This window comes from Equus quagga, chromosome 6 (genome assembly GCF_021613505.1).
Source record: "Equus quagga isolate Etosha38 chromosome 6, UCLA_HA_Equagga_1.0, whole genome shotgun sequence".
NCBI classification, from domain to species: Eukaryota; Metazoa; Chordata; class Mammalia; order Perissodactyla; family Equidae; genus Equus; species Equus quagga.
Window position 1 is genome coordinate 91466324 of NC_060272.1, and position 21253 is coordinate 91487576.

The following is a 21253-nucleotide window of genomic DNA, read 5'->3' on the forward strand; positions in this document are numbered from 1 at the left end:
GGCCTCTTCGCATGGTTCATCCATGTTGTAACATGTATCAGTACTTTTATTGCGAAAAAATACTACGTTGTCTGGATATACCACATTTTATTTGCCCAGTCATCGGTTGATGGACATTTAGGTTGTTTTCACCATTTGACTGTTATGAATAGTACTACTGTGAACATTTGTGTACAAGTTTTTGTGCGCACACGTTTTCATTTCTCTTGAGTATGTACCTAGAAGTGAAATTTCTAGGTCATATGGTAACTGTGTGTTTAACTTTTGAGGAACCGTCAGATTGTTTTCCAAAACACCTGCACCATTTTTCATTCCCACCAGCAGTGTATGAGAGTTCCCAGTTCTCCACATTCTCACCAACACTCATTATTATCTGACTTTTTTATTCTAGCCATCCTGTTTGTGAAGTGCTATCTCATAGTGGTTTTGATTTGCATTTCCCTGATGACTATTAATGTTGAGCATCTTTCCATCTAATCTTTTTAACAGTGTTTTGGGAAGGAGAGGAGTTAAGTGTTTGAGCTGCTATGTTTAACTCAAAACACAATAGTTCATTGTAAATGTATGACAGGAAAAATTTTATTCTGAATATTTGAAAACACATAGTGATGTCAAGTCCTTATCACATGTACAGCTTTCTCCTTCTGTACTCTCTGCATGCTGTAGTCACTGTGTTGTTAAGGGACTGCAACACCGTGCACTGCATTTGCTCAGGAAGATTCCTTTCTATGAGGGGTTGAGGGAGGAGTTCACTCGGGTGACTCCTCAGGCTTGACTACAGGGCCGAGCAGAACTGATGGCCAAAGCCTCTAAAGCTCAGTGCTTTTGGTCCCCATGGCTGTGTCCATCTGTTGTGGGTCAGTGTGCCCCACAGGTGTAACTGTCAAAAAATCGTGAGAACTGTGACACGGGCACAAAGCATACGTCTGAGAGACGGGTGGCAGGATGTTCTGATGGGCTTCTGCCCTTTAACCATAGTGTAGGAGATGGGCCGTATCACACGTGCCAGATGACAACTCTGAGAGCGGGGTGAGGGGTACATGGGAAGATACACTGCTCTCATACGTGTTTAAACATTTCTGTAATGGAAAGCTTAAAACAGTGAAAGTTGGGTGCCTCATAAGGAGACGGAGGGGACGAGAGGATCCCTGGCAAGGGGGCTCAGTCTGTGAAGACGAGGGTTTAGCTCTCGCAATAAGAACATTTAAGGAAGTGTAATTCCTCTGAGGTTAGGAAGGAAACCTCTTTTCATATACCAGGAAAGAAGGAAAGGAGGAATGGGAAAGGGTTTTTGTGAAGGTGTTTTGACGGAAAGTTCCTATCTCATGGCTTCTAGCTCCTCTGTGAATGGTGGTCCAGTACATCTACTGAGCAAGTGGAGACGGCCTAAGTTTGAGGAAAGTGAAGGAGATTTGAAATAAAGTAGAGAGGCAGCAGAGAGAATGGACTAAGGAAACAGTGACCTAAGCCCCATTTGTAATGGACCTTTTTAAATGTTGGTTACCTGACAGACCATCAAATTTACCTTGGAGAGGGAGGAGATGAAGACAGGAGCTAGGTGGATAGATGAAGGGTAAGTGGAAAGATGAATGGCCTGGAGTTAAAAATTATTAAGGGGGCCTGTACACCAGAAGGATCAGGGATGAGGCCAAAGGGTGGAATGTCAAACTGTGTTAATCCAGATGTCAGAAGTGTTCCTGGGGATAAGCCCTGGAGTGTGGCAGTAACTGTCCTGGAATGGAAGTAAAGGACCCTAAGATGAGATGATGTAGGATCTGAGGGGTCGGGCTATTGGCTGGTCCATCCACATGGATGTTCGAGCCCTCCACGGCCTCCTCACCTCTTCGGTTCCCTGCCCTGGGCCCTGTCCCACCTTTTGTCCCTCCTAGGGCCTCCACAGAATCTGCATTATTTTTTGACCCTAAGCTTCAGACATTGGAGGGTCAATGGCATAACTCTGGACAAGAAAATACAAGTGTGGAGTGAGAGAGGGCTGTGGTGGACATCGGTTTTGTTTTGTTTTCTCTTTTAAGACCTAGCATTCACAAGTCTTTCTGCAAGAACTACCTCAAGTGCCCTCTAGGGCACTCACCCCATGTTTGAGTCCCAGTCTATACAAGTGGAGTTGCCTTCCCTCCAGGCCCTATTGTAAGGGTGGGTATGTGTGCAGTCCATGGTGAGTCCCCCAAACATCTGTAACCTGGTGCATAGTCTAGGACTCGCCTCTGGTTCATGAGCTGCAGGTGTTCTTGGGGAGACCAACCATGGCTCCACCGAGGCCATGAATATCAAAGGAGGCACCTCCATCCTGAATGTGAACTTTAGACAGTAAGGGCAAGATCTTGTGTATTTCCATCAAGCATGGATGGAAGAAAGGCACCAAGATCACCTTCCCCAGGAAGGGGATGCCATGCCTGATGACCTCCCTGCAGATATTGTTTTAGTGCTCAAAGAGCAGCCCCATGCCTTTTCAGAATAAGGCATCAGTGTGCTGTGCAGTGGTCTGATAAGCTTCAAGGAATTGGTGCCTGGATCAGATTGAGGAAGGGACAGGGGGAACAGGACAGGGTCACAATATGGATGATGAGGCATAAACCTTTGTTCCACCAGCAAGGTCATTCCTTCCTCTCTTCAGTTTTTCTTACCTTCCCACTCCCTCTAAGGCATCTTTTCCTTACTCCCGACTTTATTTTACCCTGGGAGGTAGGTGGCTGCCTCGTCAACATTACTGCCACTGACAGCCAAGTGATGCTTTTGCTCTGCAACAAACTGTCATCAATCAGCAATCTGAAGAAATACCCAGGGAGGGGAACCACTTCCCCCAGCTGTCTTTCCAGTAAGGAAACTTCAGTGTAAAGTCTAAAGTATGCTTCCCCAACACATTAAGATGACCCACGTGACAGATTCTTAAGCAGCATCTGTGCTGTTCCTAGCCCCTCCCCCACCATCCCAGGATCCACTGCAGCAGTAACCCCCAAACACTTCTCTCCAGGGTTCACCCACCTGTGGGGTCCTCCGGTCACTGACTTATAAATCATGATGAAGCCACTGTTTCTTCTTCACTGTTATCATCTGAAAAATGTACCTGTCCTTGACCCTCTTCAGATATAGAAGACCTGTCTTCCCTACTGCTCTGCAGGATATGAAACATCCAGTGAGGGGAAGGTGTGGGCTGCTCTACATGTTCGTTAAGGCTAAGCTAAGAGGCAGGAGACAGAGCCCATCTCAAACTCATCAGGGAGGAAATGGGCTTTGGGGGGCACGTCATCTCTCTGTCAACAAGAGCTCCAGGGGACTGGCCACCTGTTAGAAACCAAAGGAAGAGAACAGTAAGAGCTGGACTAACTCTTCCTTTCCCAAAGCACAAGCCCTGAGTTACCCGAAACCCATGCCCCCAACACAGTACACAGAAAAGACTTCACTATTCTTAGAGAATCATTTATTTGGGAGAATCAATATTCACCACGAGAAGGAATTACTTGGGGGCAGGAAGTTTTCCTCTCTGGAAATGCTGGAGAAGCATTTTCTGGTGACATAGCAGAGACAGATCTCTGAACACTGTACCTTCAGCAGTGGTGAGAGTGGCTGGAGGGCCCTGGATGGCTTGGCTCCTGCAGGTGGGGCTTGGATGGGGCACATGTTCCCTGTGGGGCACAGATGAGGGATACCACTCATCTGATAGCTGGTTCCTAAAGGCCACAGCTTTCTGGGGGTGTCCGTCCTCATCTCGGATCCGTCTAATATTTGCAGGATCACTCTGGCCAGCAAAGACAGCTTCTTGGCGGCAGGGCTTTTTTGTGACTTTACAGGTGGGAACCCTGTAATTGGAAGGATATCCCTGGATGGGATCTGCCCGACCCAGCACTTCTGCCTTCTGCTGAGTTTTCCCAAACTTCCTTGGGGAAGGAAGGGGCTCTTGAGGGCAGGTGACATCTGTTGCATGCCAACGCCCTGGTTTCTCCTCTGGGAACTTCCCAGGAACCATCACGGTCTTCTGAGCTGTGGTCGTCCCAGTAAGGGCAGTTCTCTTTTTAACTGGGCCCCTGCTCTGCGCCGATGATACGGGGCTGCCCTTTTCCTGGGAATTTTCTTGGCTTTTGCCTTTTGTCCCAGGATGAAGCCATTGCAAAATGTGGTTTATCTTTTTCCTGAAGAGGCCTTCAGGAGGAGGCGGTCCCTTCTGTGATGGGGTCTGGGAAGACTTGTTCCCAACCGTCTCCTCTAATGCCTTGTTGTGAGTAAAGAAGCTCTTCCTTCTAGGTTGGGATGTCCCCAACCCTGCATCCCCTCCACCAAGCTCTTCTGCCTTGGGTCCCAGAGGGCTCGCTGTCTTTGCAGCTGGTGGGAAATCCTTATCCTGGCACCTCCTTAAGACTTGCTTCGGGACCCAAGGCTCCTGCTGCTGCTCCATGCTGATTCCTTTGTCCTCCAAATGGGCACGCAGCACCTGGGAAGCTCCCATGTCCCCAGTGGAGACACCCTGGGCATGAGTCAGTGACGCCTTGTAAGTCAAGCTCTCTGAGGCAAGGGACCTATCAGTGGGTTGGCCTTGGACCTGGCTCTGATTCCTCTTCTCTAGTTTAAACTTTAATTCAGCAAACAGCAGTTCTTTAAGGCCTGATGATTGAGGATCTTGGGGAGCTGGTCTTTTTGGTGGAGGCCTTTCAGTGGTCCCGGTAGTTTCTACTTTAGTCATCATTTGGGAGTTTCCTGGCTTGCTGGTTGTCAAGATGTTGCCAGTTTTTGACTGAAGAGCATTGAGCTCCTTGGCCCTGAATATCTCCTTGGATGAAGCTGAAGGTTCAGACTTATCTGTCTTTTTGCCCTGTCTTGTTTCTACTCCATCCCTGGAACTCACACTCTTCCCCTTTGGCTCATGTCTGGCCTTAGCTTGCCTTGCAGGCAGCTTTGGGGGGTATCTGTTCCCTAGGGGAGAAAGTCTCAGACTGGCTTTGCCTGTGACGCCATGTGTGACAGGCAGAAGAGTCTGTCTGGCACCCTTAATTTGCTGAACATCCTCTGCAAGCTCTTGGTTCATACCAGAGGGTGATTGTCTAAAGGTCGCCTGTCCTTCCCTGCCCATAGGTGAGGTGGCAGGGTGAGAATGATCCAGGACAGGGGCTGAACTTGTTGTTCCCACTTTGTCTTGATGAACAGGTTTAGAGCTTCCTCTAAAGGGCTCAAGGCCCCCAGATTTGGAGTCCACCTCAGAAATCAGGTTGGCTGAGGAGGGAAGGTAGGAATGGGACAAGGACTCGGATGCTGCACCTTTCAAATTAAAGATCTCTATGGATTCAATGACCCTGCGGGGAAGGCCCCACAGCATCCTCATACGAAAGCTTCTAATATGGGCTTCCAGCGTCTGTCGTGCACTGAAATCAATGAAGGAAAGGTCCTGGAAGGTATTCAGGCAGTAGTCCCCACCCACTGATGGTGGCAAACTCCTCTGTGTTATTTGGGTGTGGGATTTCACAGAAATCTGCAATGATTGCTTGATAGCATGCCATGAACTAGGCACAGTCCCAGGGAGCTGACCCTCATTGATTTCCTCAAACTTCTTGCTCAGATGTACTTCTAGGACATTTTTAAATTGTTTCTGATCTAGACTTGCACTTGAGGCCCTTGAATTTTTCCCTGACAGACTCGCCATGTGACTAGTTAGGTCTTTCTCAGAGTCACAGCCCAGATCGTTATCTGAAGAGCTCTCTGGGTCACTCAACAGATGAGCTTTTGGGCCGTTCTCTGAGCTATGTCCCTGATCCTTCTCTATATCCTTCTTTAGCTGAAGCATTTCTGAGCCCCTCTCATGGAAGCTTCCAGGATGGCTCAGTCCACCATTTAGATTTTTGTTCACAGAGACACATGGGAGTCCATGATTGCGCTCTGACTCAGGTATCTCTGAAAAATCTCTTAGAGGCATCATCAGTGACAGAGACTCATGGATCCTGCGGGGCAGGCCCCAGCGGTGTTGGATGAGCCTCTTTCGAAGGTGGTGGTCTAGTTTCTTCCGAAGCTCATCACTGAGAGGAAACTCTCCAGGAAGGATGGAGATTGAAACATGGGCCTGGGAGGCCTGGAGGTAAGGAGAACTGGGAGCTGAAGGACAAAAGTCTTCCCTAGATCTTTGGACCACGGAGGGTAAACCCCACAAACTTTCCCGTTGCTTCTGCAACACATTCCATTCCAGTTGTTCAATTTCAGATGAGATGACAGACTCTGATTCATTCTGGGGTCTATGGAAACACACTCCACAGATCTCGGTCTCAGGTGGAGGACCAGACGGTAGGATGGGGAGTGGGGACTGAAGGTGGGCCTGGGGTTGGACCTGAGTGAGAAGTAGGGGCTGGGATTGGGGCAGGGTTTGAGGCAAGGCTTGAGGCTGCATCTCAGGCAAGGACAAAGGTAGAGTATGGGAAAGTACTGGGGATTCTTCAGCTGTGGAGGCGTTAAATATTGTAGTGAAAATGAAGATAGAGGAACAGTCACCTGAGACATGGTCAGCAGGGGCCAAGGACTCGCTGTGCATAGATGGGAGACCCCAAAAGAGCTGGACATGTTTTTGTTGTAAATGGTCCTCTGAGGTCTTAGGATATGGGGGCTGCTGGTGCACAAGCAGCTCCTTTGGTTTCCCTTTGCTGTTCCAAAAAGACAGGGAGAATGCTGAGTCATGCTTATCAGCAATTGACTCTAACATTTTCTCTGAAGAATTTAATTGGTAGTCTGGCCTACGTTCCTTTGGAAAAGAACCCCTCATCAGAAAATCAGTCCTCTTTTGGACTTGTCTCTCCAAGAGTGCCAGGACATCAGGGCTGAGAAATGGGAGGTTACCAGGCTCCACAAGGTTGTTAGCAGGGTCTCCCCTCGAAAAGCACTCTGAAGAGTGGAGGGCAAGAAACTCTTGGTTGAAATCACATTGTGCCAAAGTGGAAGGGAACAAGTCTTTGGCACGAGCTTGCCACGAGGAGAATTCTGAAACCGAGAGGCTTGAAGGATCAGTGCCTTTGATTGGTGGGACACAAGTAGACAACCCACCAGGGCTATCTGGAGATGAGTTCTCCAGCACGGGCTTCAATAAGGTGGAAAGTGAATCAGATTGAGTCACAGTTAAAGCACTGTCTCGTGGTGGTGAAACAGACAGGGTTGGTGGTGTGTGATGACAAGTCAATGAATCAGTGGGATCCATTGTCTGGGACACATTTGGTAAGAGGTTGACATCTTGGGAAAGGGTTGAGTCGAGAGAGAAGATGGTATGCACAGACAAAGTGGCCTCTGGTTGGAGAAAAGGATCCACTGTCTGAGTGCCATGTGGTGGCAGAGGGGGAAAGGCAAGGGGTTGGGGTGGGGAATGGTCCACTGGGAATTCAGAATCTGAGGAAGGAAAAGGCCCCGGTGGCACAGAGTGACCCACTGGTGAGGGTGAGTGAAACTCAGCTAAGGGTGTCATTGGGTTAGGTGAAAGAATGGAGGGGGGCGGTGGGGAAGGCTCAGGTGGAGGGGCTGGTGTTAGGCCTCCTGGAGGGACTTCTGAGAAGGCAGAGGACAGAGTGAATGATGACTCAGTCACAGAAGCTGTGGAAGCCAAAGAGGACACAGAGAGAGTATCATCTTCCAGGTCCTCCAGGAACAGCAGCCGATTGACCTCCGCAGCTGTGCTATTACACACCTCACAGGAGGGGTCTGGACATAAGAGTTGACGAAAGTGGGTGGTATCGTGAAGCTGGCCTGAGGGGCTGTGGGAGACAGGAGATACAAAGCTGCAGCCAGGACCAGAAGAAAGGAGGACCTGCTGGCCTGGGGTGGGGGGAGGGGCCACCTGAAGCCTGCTGCCCCTTCACATTGCCCCACATCCATGACTTCACAATACACTCAACAGCCCTCACCCCAAGGCCTTCATTCACATACCCGTTCCTATGGCAACCCCCTGGCATGACTAGGGCAGGCTGCACTGAATCCCTGGAATTGCATAGAACATGCTAAAGAGGGATCAAGAAAGAAGTGGAAAGACTGGTTACCCTTTCAGAATGGAAATCAGCTTCCTTATGTCTTCTGTTTCCTTCTTGTAACGTCTCCAACCTGGGCAACCAGGAGAGTGGGTTATGGAGGGAGTGGGTAGAAGCATAGATGTTAGACAGGAGTCCCTTTATGGGAGACCTTTGGGACATTAAACTCTGAAAGCCCCAAGAATCAGCAGATGAGGTCAAATGGTCAATGATATTAACAAGGTTCATATGTGTATGTTGCTTCATTTGAAAAGTACTTTCACATACATTATCTCATGTGATGCTCGAAACCACCATGTGAGGAACACATGTCAATGGTTACCTCAAAGATGGATCTGATCATACAGGAAGTCAAAGTACTTTCACAAGGTCAGGAGACAGAAACTCTGACTCTTGATATCTAACATGGCCACCTCTTGGGCAATACCCATTGTCCAGGTCCATCACTGCTTCATGCCCAGAGGTGGGCAGAGCAGGAGTCTGAGAAGCGTTTCAGGTTCTGACTGCCTTCCGATGAGCCTCTCCTCTGAGGGCTCTGTTTTCTGACAGGGACTGTGGCTAGCACCTGACATCCTCAGAGGTCATGGACCTGGGACCTCATGGAAAGGACAGGAAGAGTCACCCTTGGAGAGCTCAGGTGGAATAAGCAGGACCTTACCTCCCGATGTTCCACCTTTCCTTCTCCTCTTGGCTGTGCCCTTACGCTGAGAACAAAAAGAAAAGAATCAGAAGCTGGGACTCATTTCTCTGCCTTCTCTCTCTAGGAAACTCAGATACGCATTATCCCATGAATAATATGACTATTTTAATTAATAGAACTTTGTGTTCCTTTCTGTTATTAATTTTTTTAAATGACAAAGTATTTCAATTGTTCCTTCTTTGAAAAACTCAAAGAAAGATTTTGTCTATGAGGTCTACACTTGGTATTCTGAGTCAGAAGTCCTCTGCTCAAGGAGGGCATAGACTCTGAGGCCGACAGACAGGTCTGTGCTCCCTCAGATAGACCCTGTGTCCTGGACAGAGCTCAGACTCCAGCCTCTGCTCAGAGGCTCAGCCCTGCTCTTCTGATCTGCCTGATACAAATGACGCCTGACATGCGAATGTGACTCACGATCCAGCGCTGGGAACTCTGTTCTCCTGCAGAGATCCCAAACTCTCTAAATAACCCAATCTGGGGCCATGAAATCACTGTTTGGGATTTTATCTCAGAATCCTCCACCACACCCAGATGGTCTGTGAGCTTCAAAGGGAAACATTCCCTGCTGAACCCCTAGCCCTGCCCGGCCTATGCTCCTAGAAGGATGCTACTCCCTCCTCTACTCAGACTTCCCATCTTAGGTGTCTCTCTGAGCCAACCAAACTCATTTTAAAATATGGGGATTAAGATAGAAACAACAATAAAGAATCACTGTTACAGGCTTCCCCAGCATTCCTTACCTTTTGGAAAGCTTTGGTTTTCCAGAAGGTTGATAAAGATGGAATCCCCACCAGGTAGCACAGGAACAGAAGGAGCAACCACAACCCACACAGGAAGGTGAGGTTGGGGTCAGTATCTAAGAATGCTGAGCAAACGCGCAGACACAACTCAATAAGGCTATTCAGAAATGAGAGAACATTCCAGTGACTGAACTCCATTGTCTGAATCGCAAGACTGCCTGAAGCAACTGAGCTCTAAGAGTGCCAGTGCTTGCCTATAGTCCCAGGCCTGCATCACAGAGCACAGAAGAGTCACAAAGGGTTTCTGAGGATGGGGGAGGGGACATGAAGAGGGTGTGCCCACAGCCCCTCCCCCAACCACCAGACTGGCAGATCTCTCCACTCCTCCTGGGCCCTCTAGGTCCCTCTGCCCTGCTGTTAGACACAAAATTAGGGTTCTTTTGCCCAATGCACCAAAATAGCCGATTAATTATGGCATCAGCCTTTGGGAAAAGAGATCAGCTTTATTCTGAAAGATCCATCTGCAGGGAGAACAGGCGGCATGTGCCCTCAGATCTGTCTCCTTGATTCAGAATTTGGGGAAATTTAAGAGGTTAGGGAGAACAGTGTGGCACCTTGAAACACTGGGGGCACGGGTTTTGATTGGTGGGCTTCAAGCATTTATGGTAAGGTTTTACACATTTATGATTGGGTTCTGAACATTTATGATGAGGTTCTACACTTTTATGATAGGGTTGTAAACATCCATGATGAGATGGGGAAGGAATTTTAACACCAAATCTTCCTGAATGAGGGACCCCTTGCTTCTGATAAGAGTCTGACTTCTAAGTTTCCGTTGTGTCCCAGTCCTTGGGTTCCGTGGGAAGGGGGATCCGTGGTTCTGCAGTCATTTTGGGTCAAGACGTCTTTTGTGCATGCTCTGGCTACATGACTCTGAAGATTGTCTGAAGGATAATTCTTAGTCACTCTGTTGATAAGAGATGGAGTCAGTTGAACTAGTCCCGGAGGGCCCGGGGTGACACTGCCTGTAGTCCTATTTTCCAACTCCACCTTTTCATCAGATAATATATTTACTTAATGGAATTTTCTGCTTGTTCCATCTGTACCCCACATATCACCTGGGTCCACCTTTACTCTTTGGAGAACTGGACTTGGGTCTCACCAATTCTAATGCCTTGCAAGTCTGAGATACTGCCCAGAAGTTTTGCTTGTACCCAGACATTTACACTCAGGATTGTAATCATTCCCAAATCTATCCTTTCTATAGAATGTTTTTTCCTTACATGAACCCAGATACACAACTTAAAGTTCTACACTTTAGTTTTGTGAATACTGAATAGCAAATTTTAGGGGTTTTTTTCAGTCAGCCTTTAGCATCTTCAGAGAGGATGACTCAAATAATTAAATGAATAATTCATTATTCAACGTTCACAAAACTAGATAAATAAAATATATTTATAAAATAAATGTGAATAATTATGCCTTCAAATGATCTTGGGGGTAAGTCTGTAGCACTTATTTTTCTGAAGTTAGTGAAGCTTAACCTGCATAAATACTTTCAGACACGCACACACACACACACATCCTTTGACAAACCAAATGACAAGAGACTTTCACATTGAGGTATATGGGGTAACCATTCGTATTCAAAATTGATTTGACTTGAACTCAAGAAGCCTACCTTACGGCCTCTCAAACATGCACTGTACCTATGCTTTAACCATTAAAGTGAAGAGTGCAAGCTCTTAAGATAAGAATGCACACTTCCCTGCCTTATGCGCTATTGGTAACGCCCTCGTTAGAACTGTTAAAATAAGTCCCCTTTCCTGACTTCAGGATCATGTTGACCTGCTAGTTTGCAACTGAATACCTCTGAAACTTTGATGAAAATATATCCTGGGCATGTTTAATGTATGTTCTTTGTTCTAAAAAGATATAAGTCTGTACTGAAAATCATGCTTCTGTGGAATGCTTTCTTCCTTTCTGGGAAAGGCCTTCCTGGGTTATAATCCTCAGTCTGGCTCAAGTTAAACTCACCTTATTTCTCTTATTTATAAAACGGTTATTGGTTATTTTGCATCGACATAATCCAGTATTTTCAAATCCAACAATAAAGCATTTTCTCCCTTTATTTCAATCTTTTCTTTTTTATTTTGACCCCACTTTTTCTTACTCTTCCTAAAATACAGACAGTCCCCGCCCTCTACAGGTGTACACATCCCTTAGTCAGTGCAGGCTGCTGTAACAAAACACCACAGACTGGGAGGCTTAAACCACAAACATTGATTTCTCACAGTTCTCGAGGCTGGGAAGTCCAAGATCAAGACACCAGCGGATTCAGTGTCTGGCCATGCTCACTTCCTGGATCACAGACACTTGCCTTCTCCCTGAAACCTCACGTGGTGGAAAAAGAGGGTGAGGGAGCTCTGTGAGGTCTCTTGTATGAGGACACTAATCCTCTTCATGAGGGCTCCACCCTCATCACCGAACCACCTCCCAAAGGCCCCATCTCCTAATGCCATCACATTGGGATTAGGTTCCAACATGTGAACTGGTGGGACACAAACATTCAGTCCATATACTCCCCAAAGGCTGGGATACATTACATTGTGCTAAGCTGTTGATCCCCTCAGCCCTCGGGTTGCAGGTGGGACCCAGGAGTGTCAAAGCCCAGGGCAGAATCTCGTCTTGTGCAGCCTCATCTGAGTGCCCTTGTGGGCCCTGTAAATATGATCTCTTCCTAAGAGCGCCTTGCCACGAAAAAGGCTGAGAAGTTCTGCTCTGTATGATCACCCCACGTATGTTCAAAAATCAACCACCTGTCACGCTTTTTTCAGGCTCCTCTTGTCAGGTTTAAATAATCCCAGTACTTCCCTCCCCTCCTGTAATGCCCTTGCTCTGACACCCACAGCCCAGCACTGACACCTGATCTCTGTGAAAGGGTGAGACAGCCTTCACTCTGGTGGGGTCTCCTTTCAGTTACGCAGGGAACAGGTACCCTTCCTGGAGGACAAAACCTGCCGGGAGGTGCCACTTCCTTCTCGCCTTGATAGGCAGCCTGAGCCAAGTTTCATTTAATAAATATTTACTGCTGGAAACCAGAAGACACAAGTACCTGTAGGTCATGTCTCTGTCCTTGAACCATGAGCTGCGGTTTTAGGTAAAAGCCCTGCACAGGTCAAGAGTGACACCACTGCACAGGAGAGCCCGGGCACATCTGGGAACAGCCAAGCGATCTCAGGAAGAGATCAGAGAAGGGACAGACACTGTGGGTGACAACTGCTCAAACACACCGGGCTCCTCAGAAGGGCGTCCCTGCAGCTCTCCCCTCTCCAGTTTCTGATACAAATCAACAAAGATGGTCAAAGAGCAGCTTGCCTCCTTTACAAGGGCACGTGTTGGCTAGATATCCTTAACATACACCGTGTGCCTTCAGTTAAAACCTACCAGAAGTGTCAATAAAAAGGCTTTTCCCCAAATGCTGGTACGATTCCTTTTCAGAACAAGGAACAAGATTCTAAAGGTACAACTTTTTTTGTTTTTTTCTTTTTGTAACACCAGAAAGAACCCCATCGATGTTTAATGGGAGAGGTCCATAGCACTTGCCCCTCCCACACTAACATCAACAGTAAATAAGAAACTTATGTATCTAATTTCTAAAGCACTTTACTTTCAGCGATCTCAGTGGATTTTCACAACCACCCTGGGACGCAAGCAGGACAGGTATTATTGTGCCCCTTTTATCAATGAGTAAAACTGAAGCTCAGAGAGGGTGAGTGACTTCCCCAGATCATTCAGCAAGTGAGTAGCAGAACCCTGACTACTAAATCCCCTACATCCTCAATGTGTCTATTTTCAACAATATTAGTAAGAGACTTCTTGAAACAAAAAGAATGCCAGAGTCCTAAAATTAAAGCAGTTGTGTGGCTAAGAATGTTCACTGTCTCCATTAAATGCTGGGAAATTTGGGGCCAGCCCAGCGGCATAGTGGTTGGGTTCACACGCTCTGCTTTTGGCAGCCTGGGGTTCAGAGGTTTGGATCCCAGGTACAGACCTACACACCACTCATCAAGCCACGCTGTGGCAGAGTCCCACATACAAAAAATAGATGAAGATCACCACAGATGTTAGCTCAGGGCCAGTCTTCTTCACCAAAAACAAATAAAGCTATTGTTGTTATTCTGTCCCCTCTTAGGTACATTTTCCTTTGCCCTCTCAGCACCAATGTCTTTGTAGTGTTTTTCTCTACTCCCCTCTGAAAACCTGCCTCCAAGAGCTGTGTTACACTTGACTCTCAGTAAGGCGTAAATGAATAATAACATTTGAAATGTCACCCCTCCAGGAATGCACCTCACACATTTTACATCTCTCTCACCCTAAGCCCTATAACAAAGCCCTCACCAGACCATTTCAGGCAGCCATGCAGAGGTGGCAGAGATGGCTTATGGCAGCGTGAGATCTTCTCCCCACAACCCCATGACATCTTCCCAGTGGACTGACATGACCACAGAAGTCTGGTCCTGGATTTCAGACGGCACTTGCTTCTGTCTCCCAGGATTGTGTTTGCCACAAGCTCTAGTAGAATAACGTGCTGCCATTGGAGGAGACTCAATAGGGCTAAGTCATTAGTTTGGGATTCTCAGACATTCTCAATTTTCTAGGGACAGTCCTCTCACATCCTGACCACTGTCCCGGGCATGAGCCACATGGGGACAGCTGTTTTCAGGATACCAAAAAGCATGAAGAAGAACAGATTCTGGGGCAAAATCCTTTAAAACTGCATTTAAAACAATAGCTGTACCATGTCCTGCATTCATTCACAGAATAAACTTTTACTGAACTCTACTATGTAGTATTTCTAGTAGAAATATCAACAAAATAATGCAGTGCCTCTGCCCTCGGGCAGGTCATAGTTCAGCAAGTGAGACCTGTAACAACTATGATAAAGTGATAGAAACTGTAAAAGAAGTAGGAATAAGAACACAGTGAAAACACTGATAAAGGAGCAATTAATTCTCCTGGCCAGAGGGAGAGAGGAGAGGAGTCAAGGAAAACTTGAGAGTTGGTGCCAAGTGAAATAGGCCTGGAGGTCACTTGTCCCCTTCTCCTCTTCCCTTTCTTCCTCTTCCTTCCCCTCTTCCTTTCTTTAGACTTTATTTTTTAGAGCAGTTTAAGGTTCACAGCAAAATTGAGCAGAAAATACAGACTTCCTCTATGGCTCCACACACACACACACACACACACACACACACACACACATAAAACCTCTCCCACTATCAACATCCAGCACCAGAGTGGGAGTGGGACATTTGTTGACATTGTCAAACCTACATTGATACATTGTTATCGCTCAAAATCCATGGTTTACATGAGAGTTTACTCTTGGTGTCATACATTCTATGGCTTTGGGCAAATGTACAATGCCATGTATCCATCATTGTAGCATTATACAGAGTAGTTTCACTGCCCTAAAAATACTCCATGCTCCATGTCTTTATCCCATCCTCCCCACTAACCCCTGGCAACCACTGACCTTTTTTACCATCTCCAGAGTTTTTCCTTTTCCAGAATGTCACTCACATAGTTGGAATCAGACAGTGGGCAGCTTTTTCAGATTGCCTTCTTTCACTTAGTGATGTGCATTTAAGGTTCCTCCGTGTGCTTTCATGCCGTAATAGCCCATTTCTCTTTAGCGTTGAGTAATATTCCTTTGTCTGGATGCACCACAGTTGGTTTATCCATTCACCTTGGATTGCTTCTTATTTGCTTCTCAGTTTATGCAACTATGAATTAAGATCCTATAAACTTTCTTTTGTTTAAAAACCTCTTTATTGAGACATGATTCACATACTGTACAATTCACCCATTAAATTGTACAATTCAACGGCTTTTAGCATATTCCCAATGTTGTACATCTATCACCATAATAAATTTTAGGACATTTTCATCACTCTAAAAAGAACTCTGTTCCCCTCAGCCTTCACCCTTCCATCTTCTCATTCCCCCAGCCCTAGGTTGCTTTCATTCTTTCTGAACTTGGGCATTTCTTTCCAAAAAGACAGTGTGATAGGCCCTGAAGATACAAGGAGAAACCCTATTTGGTCTGTGCTTTCAAGGAGCTCGGAGCTTAACTGATAGTCAAAGAATATTTGGAAATATATCGTAGCGCAGGGTTGGCAAACTTTTTCCATGAAAGGTCAGAGAGTAAAAGTCTTCGGCTCTGTAGGCCGTTTGCTCTCTTTGCGACGGCTCCACTGCGCTGTCGTAGCACAAATGCAGCAGGGACAGTGCTGACATGGATGGCGGGGCTGTGTCCCATAGGGATTCATTTACAGAGAAAGGCTGCTGGCCAGATTTGGCCTAGAGTTTCCTGATCCCTGTTTTAGACCCTATTAGAAAAATGAAGACCTGAGATGAGCATCTCTCAGAGGAAGAGGGAAAAAAACGGGTGGATCAGTCTTTGGTTAGTGTGGTCACTTGGATAATCAGAAGCGTATTCCTTGGTGGAGATTTTTTTAATTTATTAAAATTCCAAATAAGACCTGTGGTATCTCTTATGAAGACGTGAAGAAATAAAGAAGTTCCATTTAATAATAGAATGGCTTTATTCATTTAAAATTATTTTTAATACAAGATTAGCCATAGTCATAATTCATTCAATGAAGAACAATTGCCAAATATGTAAACGATGTTGTAGAAATCCACAGGGCAGAGTGGAGAAAGCCCTAGAGGGAAATAAGAAAAGTCTCATAGAACGTGTGCAGTGCAAATGTGACCCTGTCATGCCCAGAGTTCTTAATTTTCAAATCATCATGGAATATTCTGGAAAACCACTCTTACACCAAAACCTCAACAAAGACTCTCTTTCTCACTCATGTTCCCTCCTGCAACTAAAAGTGTATTGAGCAGTGGAGCAAAGAAAGAAGTCTGGAAAATGTGATGGAAGATCAGAAAGCACCATTTTAATATTAAGTACACTGATGTTCTAATGAAATCCTGGCCTTACAAAAAGAACTTGTTTCTGAAAAGTTGATTTGAGAAGCTCATTTAAATACAAAGCCTTTGGGGCAAGAATGCTACTGGCTCAGCTTGTATGACAGAGCAGCTTATCTCCCAAAGGTCACTGCACTGTCCCTTATGATGACATTAAACTTCAGTGTCCTAGATGTTAGGGAGAAAAGTACTCTCTGTTTCATTGTGAAACCAAAGACCGGACAGATTCAGCTACAGTCAGTAGCACAACCGTTGCCAGCATTCTCAAAATGACTTTAATTTCCAGAGGCGACAACAGAAGCAAAACTGAGGAACTGACCACCTGGCAAACTTCACTTCCACATCACCAATGCCCCTGCTCTGTCCCCAATACATACATTGCCTTTTTTTTTTAAATTGAGGTCATAATAGTTTGTAACATTGTGAAACTTTAGTCGTACATTATCCGTCAGTCACCATACATTGCCTTTATAGTTGAATCCCCATCAATATATCCCAAAGACATCAGTTGATAAATATTAATATATCCCTTACCCCTAATTAGTTATTTACAATTTCAAAGAGGGCTCCTAGATCAAAGTGTCTTTAAAGCCTTACTAATGAGTCTGTAACAGTAAAACTTCAAGCATCATAAGGGATAAAATAGGTTTAGTGGAGAAGGGAAGTCCGTTCTTCCGCAACTAACACTATTAGCTTCCCAAACACTTGAGAAATAGTCTTTGTGGATTGAGATAGTAGTGCCTTACTGGCTGTCCATTCACTATATCAAACACTTTTCTCATCATTTTAACACAAATTGTTATGTCATTATAAGCTTATCCAGTGGATTTGATTAACTAAGTGTCTTCTAAGTGAGTTTACTCAAAGCCTCACTTTTGAGAATATGAAATGAAACAAGAAACACACATCTCTTGGTCACCCACTCTATTTATTCTATGATGCTAGGTGCTGGGAACACTAAGAAATATAAGACACGGTTCCTGTCCTGAAGGAGTTTGCGTGGTCAAAACAAAAATAAGTAGTAAAGCAAATCAACATGTGGTCAGTATAAATCCCCACAACAATGCAGTGACACACTCACCAGAATCACTCCGTTTTTCACTGGTTTCCCCCTGCATTTAGAATAAAGACAAGACTTCTTCACAGGGCCCATAAATTCCCATATGCCCTATGTGACAGCCTTTTCTCTGCCATAAGTCCACTTTTCTCCCTGCTCCACATACCATCCACGGTTCAGTCCCTTGTTCTTACTGTATGTCCTCCCACCCCAGGACATTTGAATTGGCCTTTTCCTGAGCCTGGAAGGCGCTTCATTTCCTTTTCTTCTTAGAGAATTCCTTCTCATGATCAAAACTCATATCAGTTGTCACCGCCCCACCCCCATTATATGCTTTCATTGTCCTCATACGCCTATCCTTTCTGGTATTTTTCACTGTAGCAAATCCTTTACTCATTACATAACTATTTAATTACTATATTTCTCTCTACTCAAAGCTCCATGAGGCAAGGGTCATGTCTATTGTTTGCTTGTCACCGAATCACTGATGCTTAGCATATAATAGAGCCTCAGTAGATATTTGTCTGAATAAACAGGTGAATGAATGAATATGTGGACTTATAGAAATAAGTTAATCCGTATCTTTTTTATTTGATAATAACCATTTAATATATAGTTATTAAACGTTTCAAGTTCACTCAGCAAATATTTATAAAATCCCTACCATGTACCTGGCACTCTGCTGGCGCTGTAACGTAGAGATGAAGACACTGTACCTGTCCTTGCTGCCCCCTGAGAGAGACAAATGAGTAAACAAATAATTACAACACGACACACATTGTAGGTAAGAGAAATCCAGAGCGCAATGAGAGCACAGAGGCAAGAATTAACTCTGCCTCAGGAAGCGGCAGAAGACAGACTTCTAAGGAGGTGGGCTTTGAGCTCTTGAAGAAGAAATGGAAGTGCAATGGGCAAATCAGTGAGAGAAGCCATTCCATGCAGAAGGTGGAATGTGAAAAAGTCAACAGTTTTGAAGAGCTTGGTATACCCTAGAAGAGCAGATAGTGAGGCACCACTGTGCCTGAGAGTGTGTGGGAAGGGAGTGACTTGAAATGGGGTGGAAACTGTGGGCTGAGGTGAAGAGACGAGGACAAGACAAATCTGAGGTTAGAACAACACACCCAAGTAGGACTGAAAGGCAGTTAGTGGGACATAGAGATGAAGGTTGGAAAGGTGATCAGAAAGAGAGAAATGCCTTCACAGAAATAATGGGGGATACATGGGAATCAGGGACTCCCGTCTCTGGTCACCTTTTCAAAATCATACTTCATAGGACTGTGTTTCCCACACTTCCCTAAGGGCAACTGTCACATGGCTGTTAAAATGCATATTCCAGGGACATATCCCAACCCCCCGAATCAGCATCCCCAAAGGAGAAGCCTGAAAATCTAATGTTTAACCAACACCCCAGGTAACTCTTAGTCTCAGGGAAGCTGGAGAAACATTTTCAAAGGGAACTCCCATTCCTCCCGCAGGTAAGCTCAGCATCCTTACCCAGCTCTGTCTGTTGGCCTGTCAGGGATGCGGCTGGCCAAGAAAACATCAACTTCCATTAAGAACATAATGACCCTTCTCCCAAATATAACAATAAAATACAACTGTGCTAACCCAGGGAAAATGCAAGTGTGGTCTGCGTATCTTTGGGAGAATTGCACATGCCACTGGAGGAAAATTTCAGCCAATTATGCTCAAAAGGTAAAGAAACTGAACTCTGAGCAGAAGGAAGAAGCCCGTGAACTACTTCCATGCATGCAGAGGCTATGGGTGATTTCCTTGGCCTCTAAATCCATTTGCTTCTCCCCAAGTGACTAGCTATCAATTGAATCACCAGTTGAGGTCCCAAGAGCTGTGTGGCCAACTAGAGAACAAAGGAATTCTTTCAACACTTAGTTGCTGGGCTTTTCACTGATAGAGAATGCAGAAAGGATGTATACACATCACACAGCCAGTCTGAGTTTGTCTCACCCCGTGTACTGGAGAAACACTTTCTGTACTATTGAGAAATTAGTGTTCAGACTTTGAGTTGGCCATTCTGTAATCATTCGGATAGCAACACTTCATTTAGCCCACACACTTCCTGTGACCAGAGGGGTCACCACTCAACTGTCCACGATGCAGATATAAATGGAATCTTGGTGTCAGGAGCCTGAACCATTGCTAAGGGAAAGTTTTACCTTTCTTGGGAATCCAGCTGGGTAACCGCCTCCACCCTCAGAACTCATTGGAAAGCAGTGCAGTGGAAACTTGGGTTGTTCATGTACAGTTTCCTTCCTGGTTTTAGCTAAATAATCTCATATCTCTGTGCCTCAGTTTCCTCACGGCAATTCATCATAAATGCTACCTTTTTAACCTGTATCATATGATACTATAAAAATAAAAGATGATTTAAGAGTTTGCTACATGATACCCAAACTACTTGTTGGCATCAAACCATATTTAAACGGAAGTTTTTTGTTCTAGTGGGCAAATATGTATAATCTATTGTTTTTCTCATTTTTAAATCAGATTGAATGAAGCTAAATTTACCATAGGCACCCTATTGGAGGCAATAGCAAACTAGTTGGAGGGAAAAGGTTTGTTCAAAAGAAGGACACCTGAGAGGTAAATACTACTATGTCTATATTTTCTCTCTCTTTCTTAATGACATTTGAGTGTAAGATAAGATGCTCTTAATAAAAGATTACTTGTTTTCCAAAATGTTGTACTGCTGATTTGATAAAAGAGGTTCTGGGAAAGGAGAGCTATGAAAATGGAGAGGGAAGTAAAGTAATTCCTGTGTGTTACTGAGCTGTAGACAGATTTTTTACAAATATCAGAAATTGCACTTGGTAGACCAAATAGATGTATTTAAATGAGGATCCCAGGAAATGCTGGGCATTGCTTTGTCGATGGTCATCTCTAAATTTAGCGGATATTATGTCCGGTCACAAAATGATCCTTGGGGTTTTCCAAGGTTTCTTGCCCTGGGGTCGGAAGTAGAATTTCTCAAAGAGTGTTTACAGTGGATGATGATAAGAATTATACAGAAAAAATAAAATAGGAACTCATGTTCAGAACCCACGTATATGTGGACACTTGATTCATGACAAAAATGTTACCACAGGAAGTGGGGAATGAATGGTCATTACAATAAATAGTGCTGAAACAACTGGAGATCCACAATGAAGAAAACATGTTGAATTAAAGATGTTAAATCAGAAGTGTTCACACTGCGTATCTGACGTCTCACAGTCTGGAGCAGCGCTTCTCAAAGTGCAGTCCCTGGACCACTTGCATCCAAGTCACCTGGGTGATACTTACAGATACAGGTTCCTGAGCCTGCCTTAGACTTGCTGATTCTCTAGGAGAGACACCTAAGAATCTGTATTTTTTTTCTAAAAGATTTTATTTTTCCTTTTTCTCCCAAAGACCCCTGGCACCTAGTTGTATGTTTTCAGTTGTGGGTCCTTCCAGTTGTGGCATGTTGGACGCCGCCTCAGCATGGCTTGACGTGTGGTGTCATGTCCACACCCAGGATTCGCACTGGTGAAACCCTGGGCCACCAAAGCAGAGCGCGCGAACTTAACAACTTGGCCATGGGGCCGGCCCCTAAGAATCTGTATTTTTATCAAACTCCTATAGATAACTTTTAGTGCACTAAAGCTGGAGATTAATCAGCAGAGTGTTTTGCACTTAGGAAAACAACTATGTGAGTCCCAGCTCTGCCACTTAGGGGCAAGCTAAAAGAACCTCACAGGTAGGTTGTGATGATCGAATAGGATAAAGC

General features: G+C 45.2%; 1 protein-coding gene across 1 annotated transcript in view; it reads right to left on the bottom strand.

Moving 5' to 3' along the window:
- Positions 1–3475: 3475 nt before the first annotated feature.
- SPATA31D1 (SPATA31 subfamily D member 1) overlaps positions 3476–21253 on the bottom strand; it is a 38318-nt gene continuing 20540 nt past the window's right edge. Inside the window, exons 2-5 of the mRNA XM_046663887.1 lie at positions 9438–9562; positions 8659–8704; positions 7664–7730; positions 3476–6635 (exon numbers count right to left, since the gene is read on the bottom strand). Of these exons, the coding sequence (XP_046519843.1) occupies positions 3476–6635; positions 7664–7730; positions 8659–8704; positions 9438–9562 (3398 nt within the window). The remainder of the gene's footprint in view (positions 6636–7663; positions 7731–8658; positions 8705–9437; positions 9563–21253) is intronic.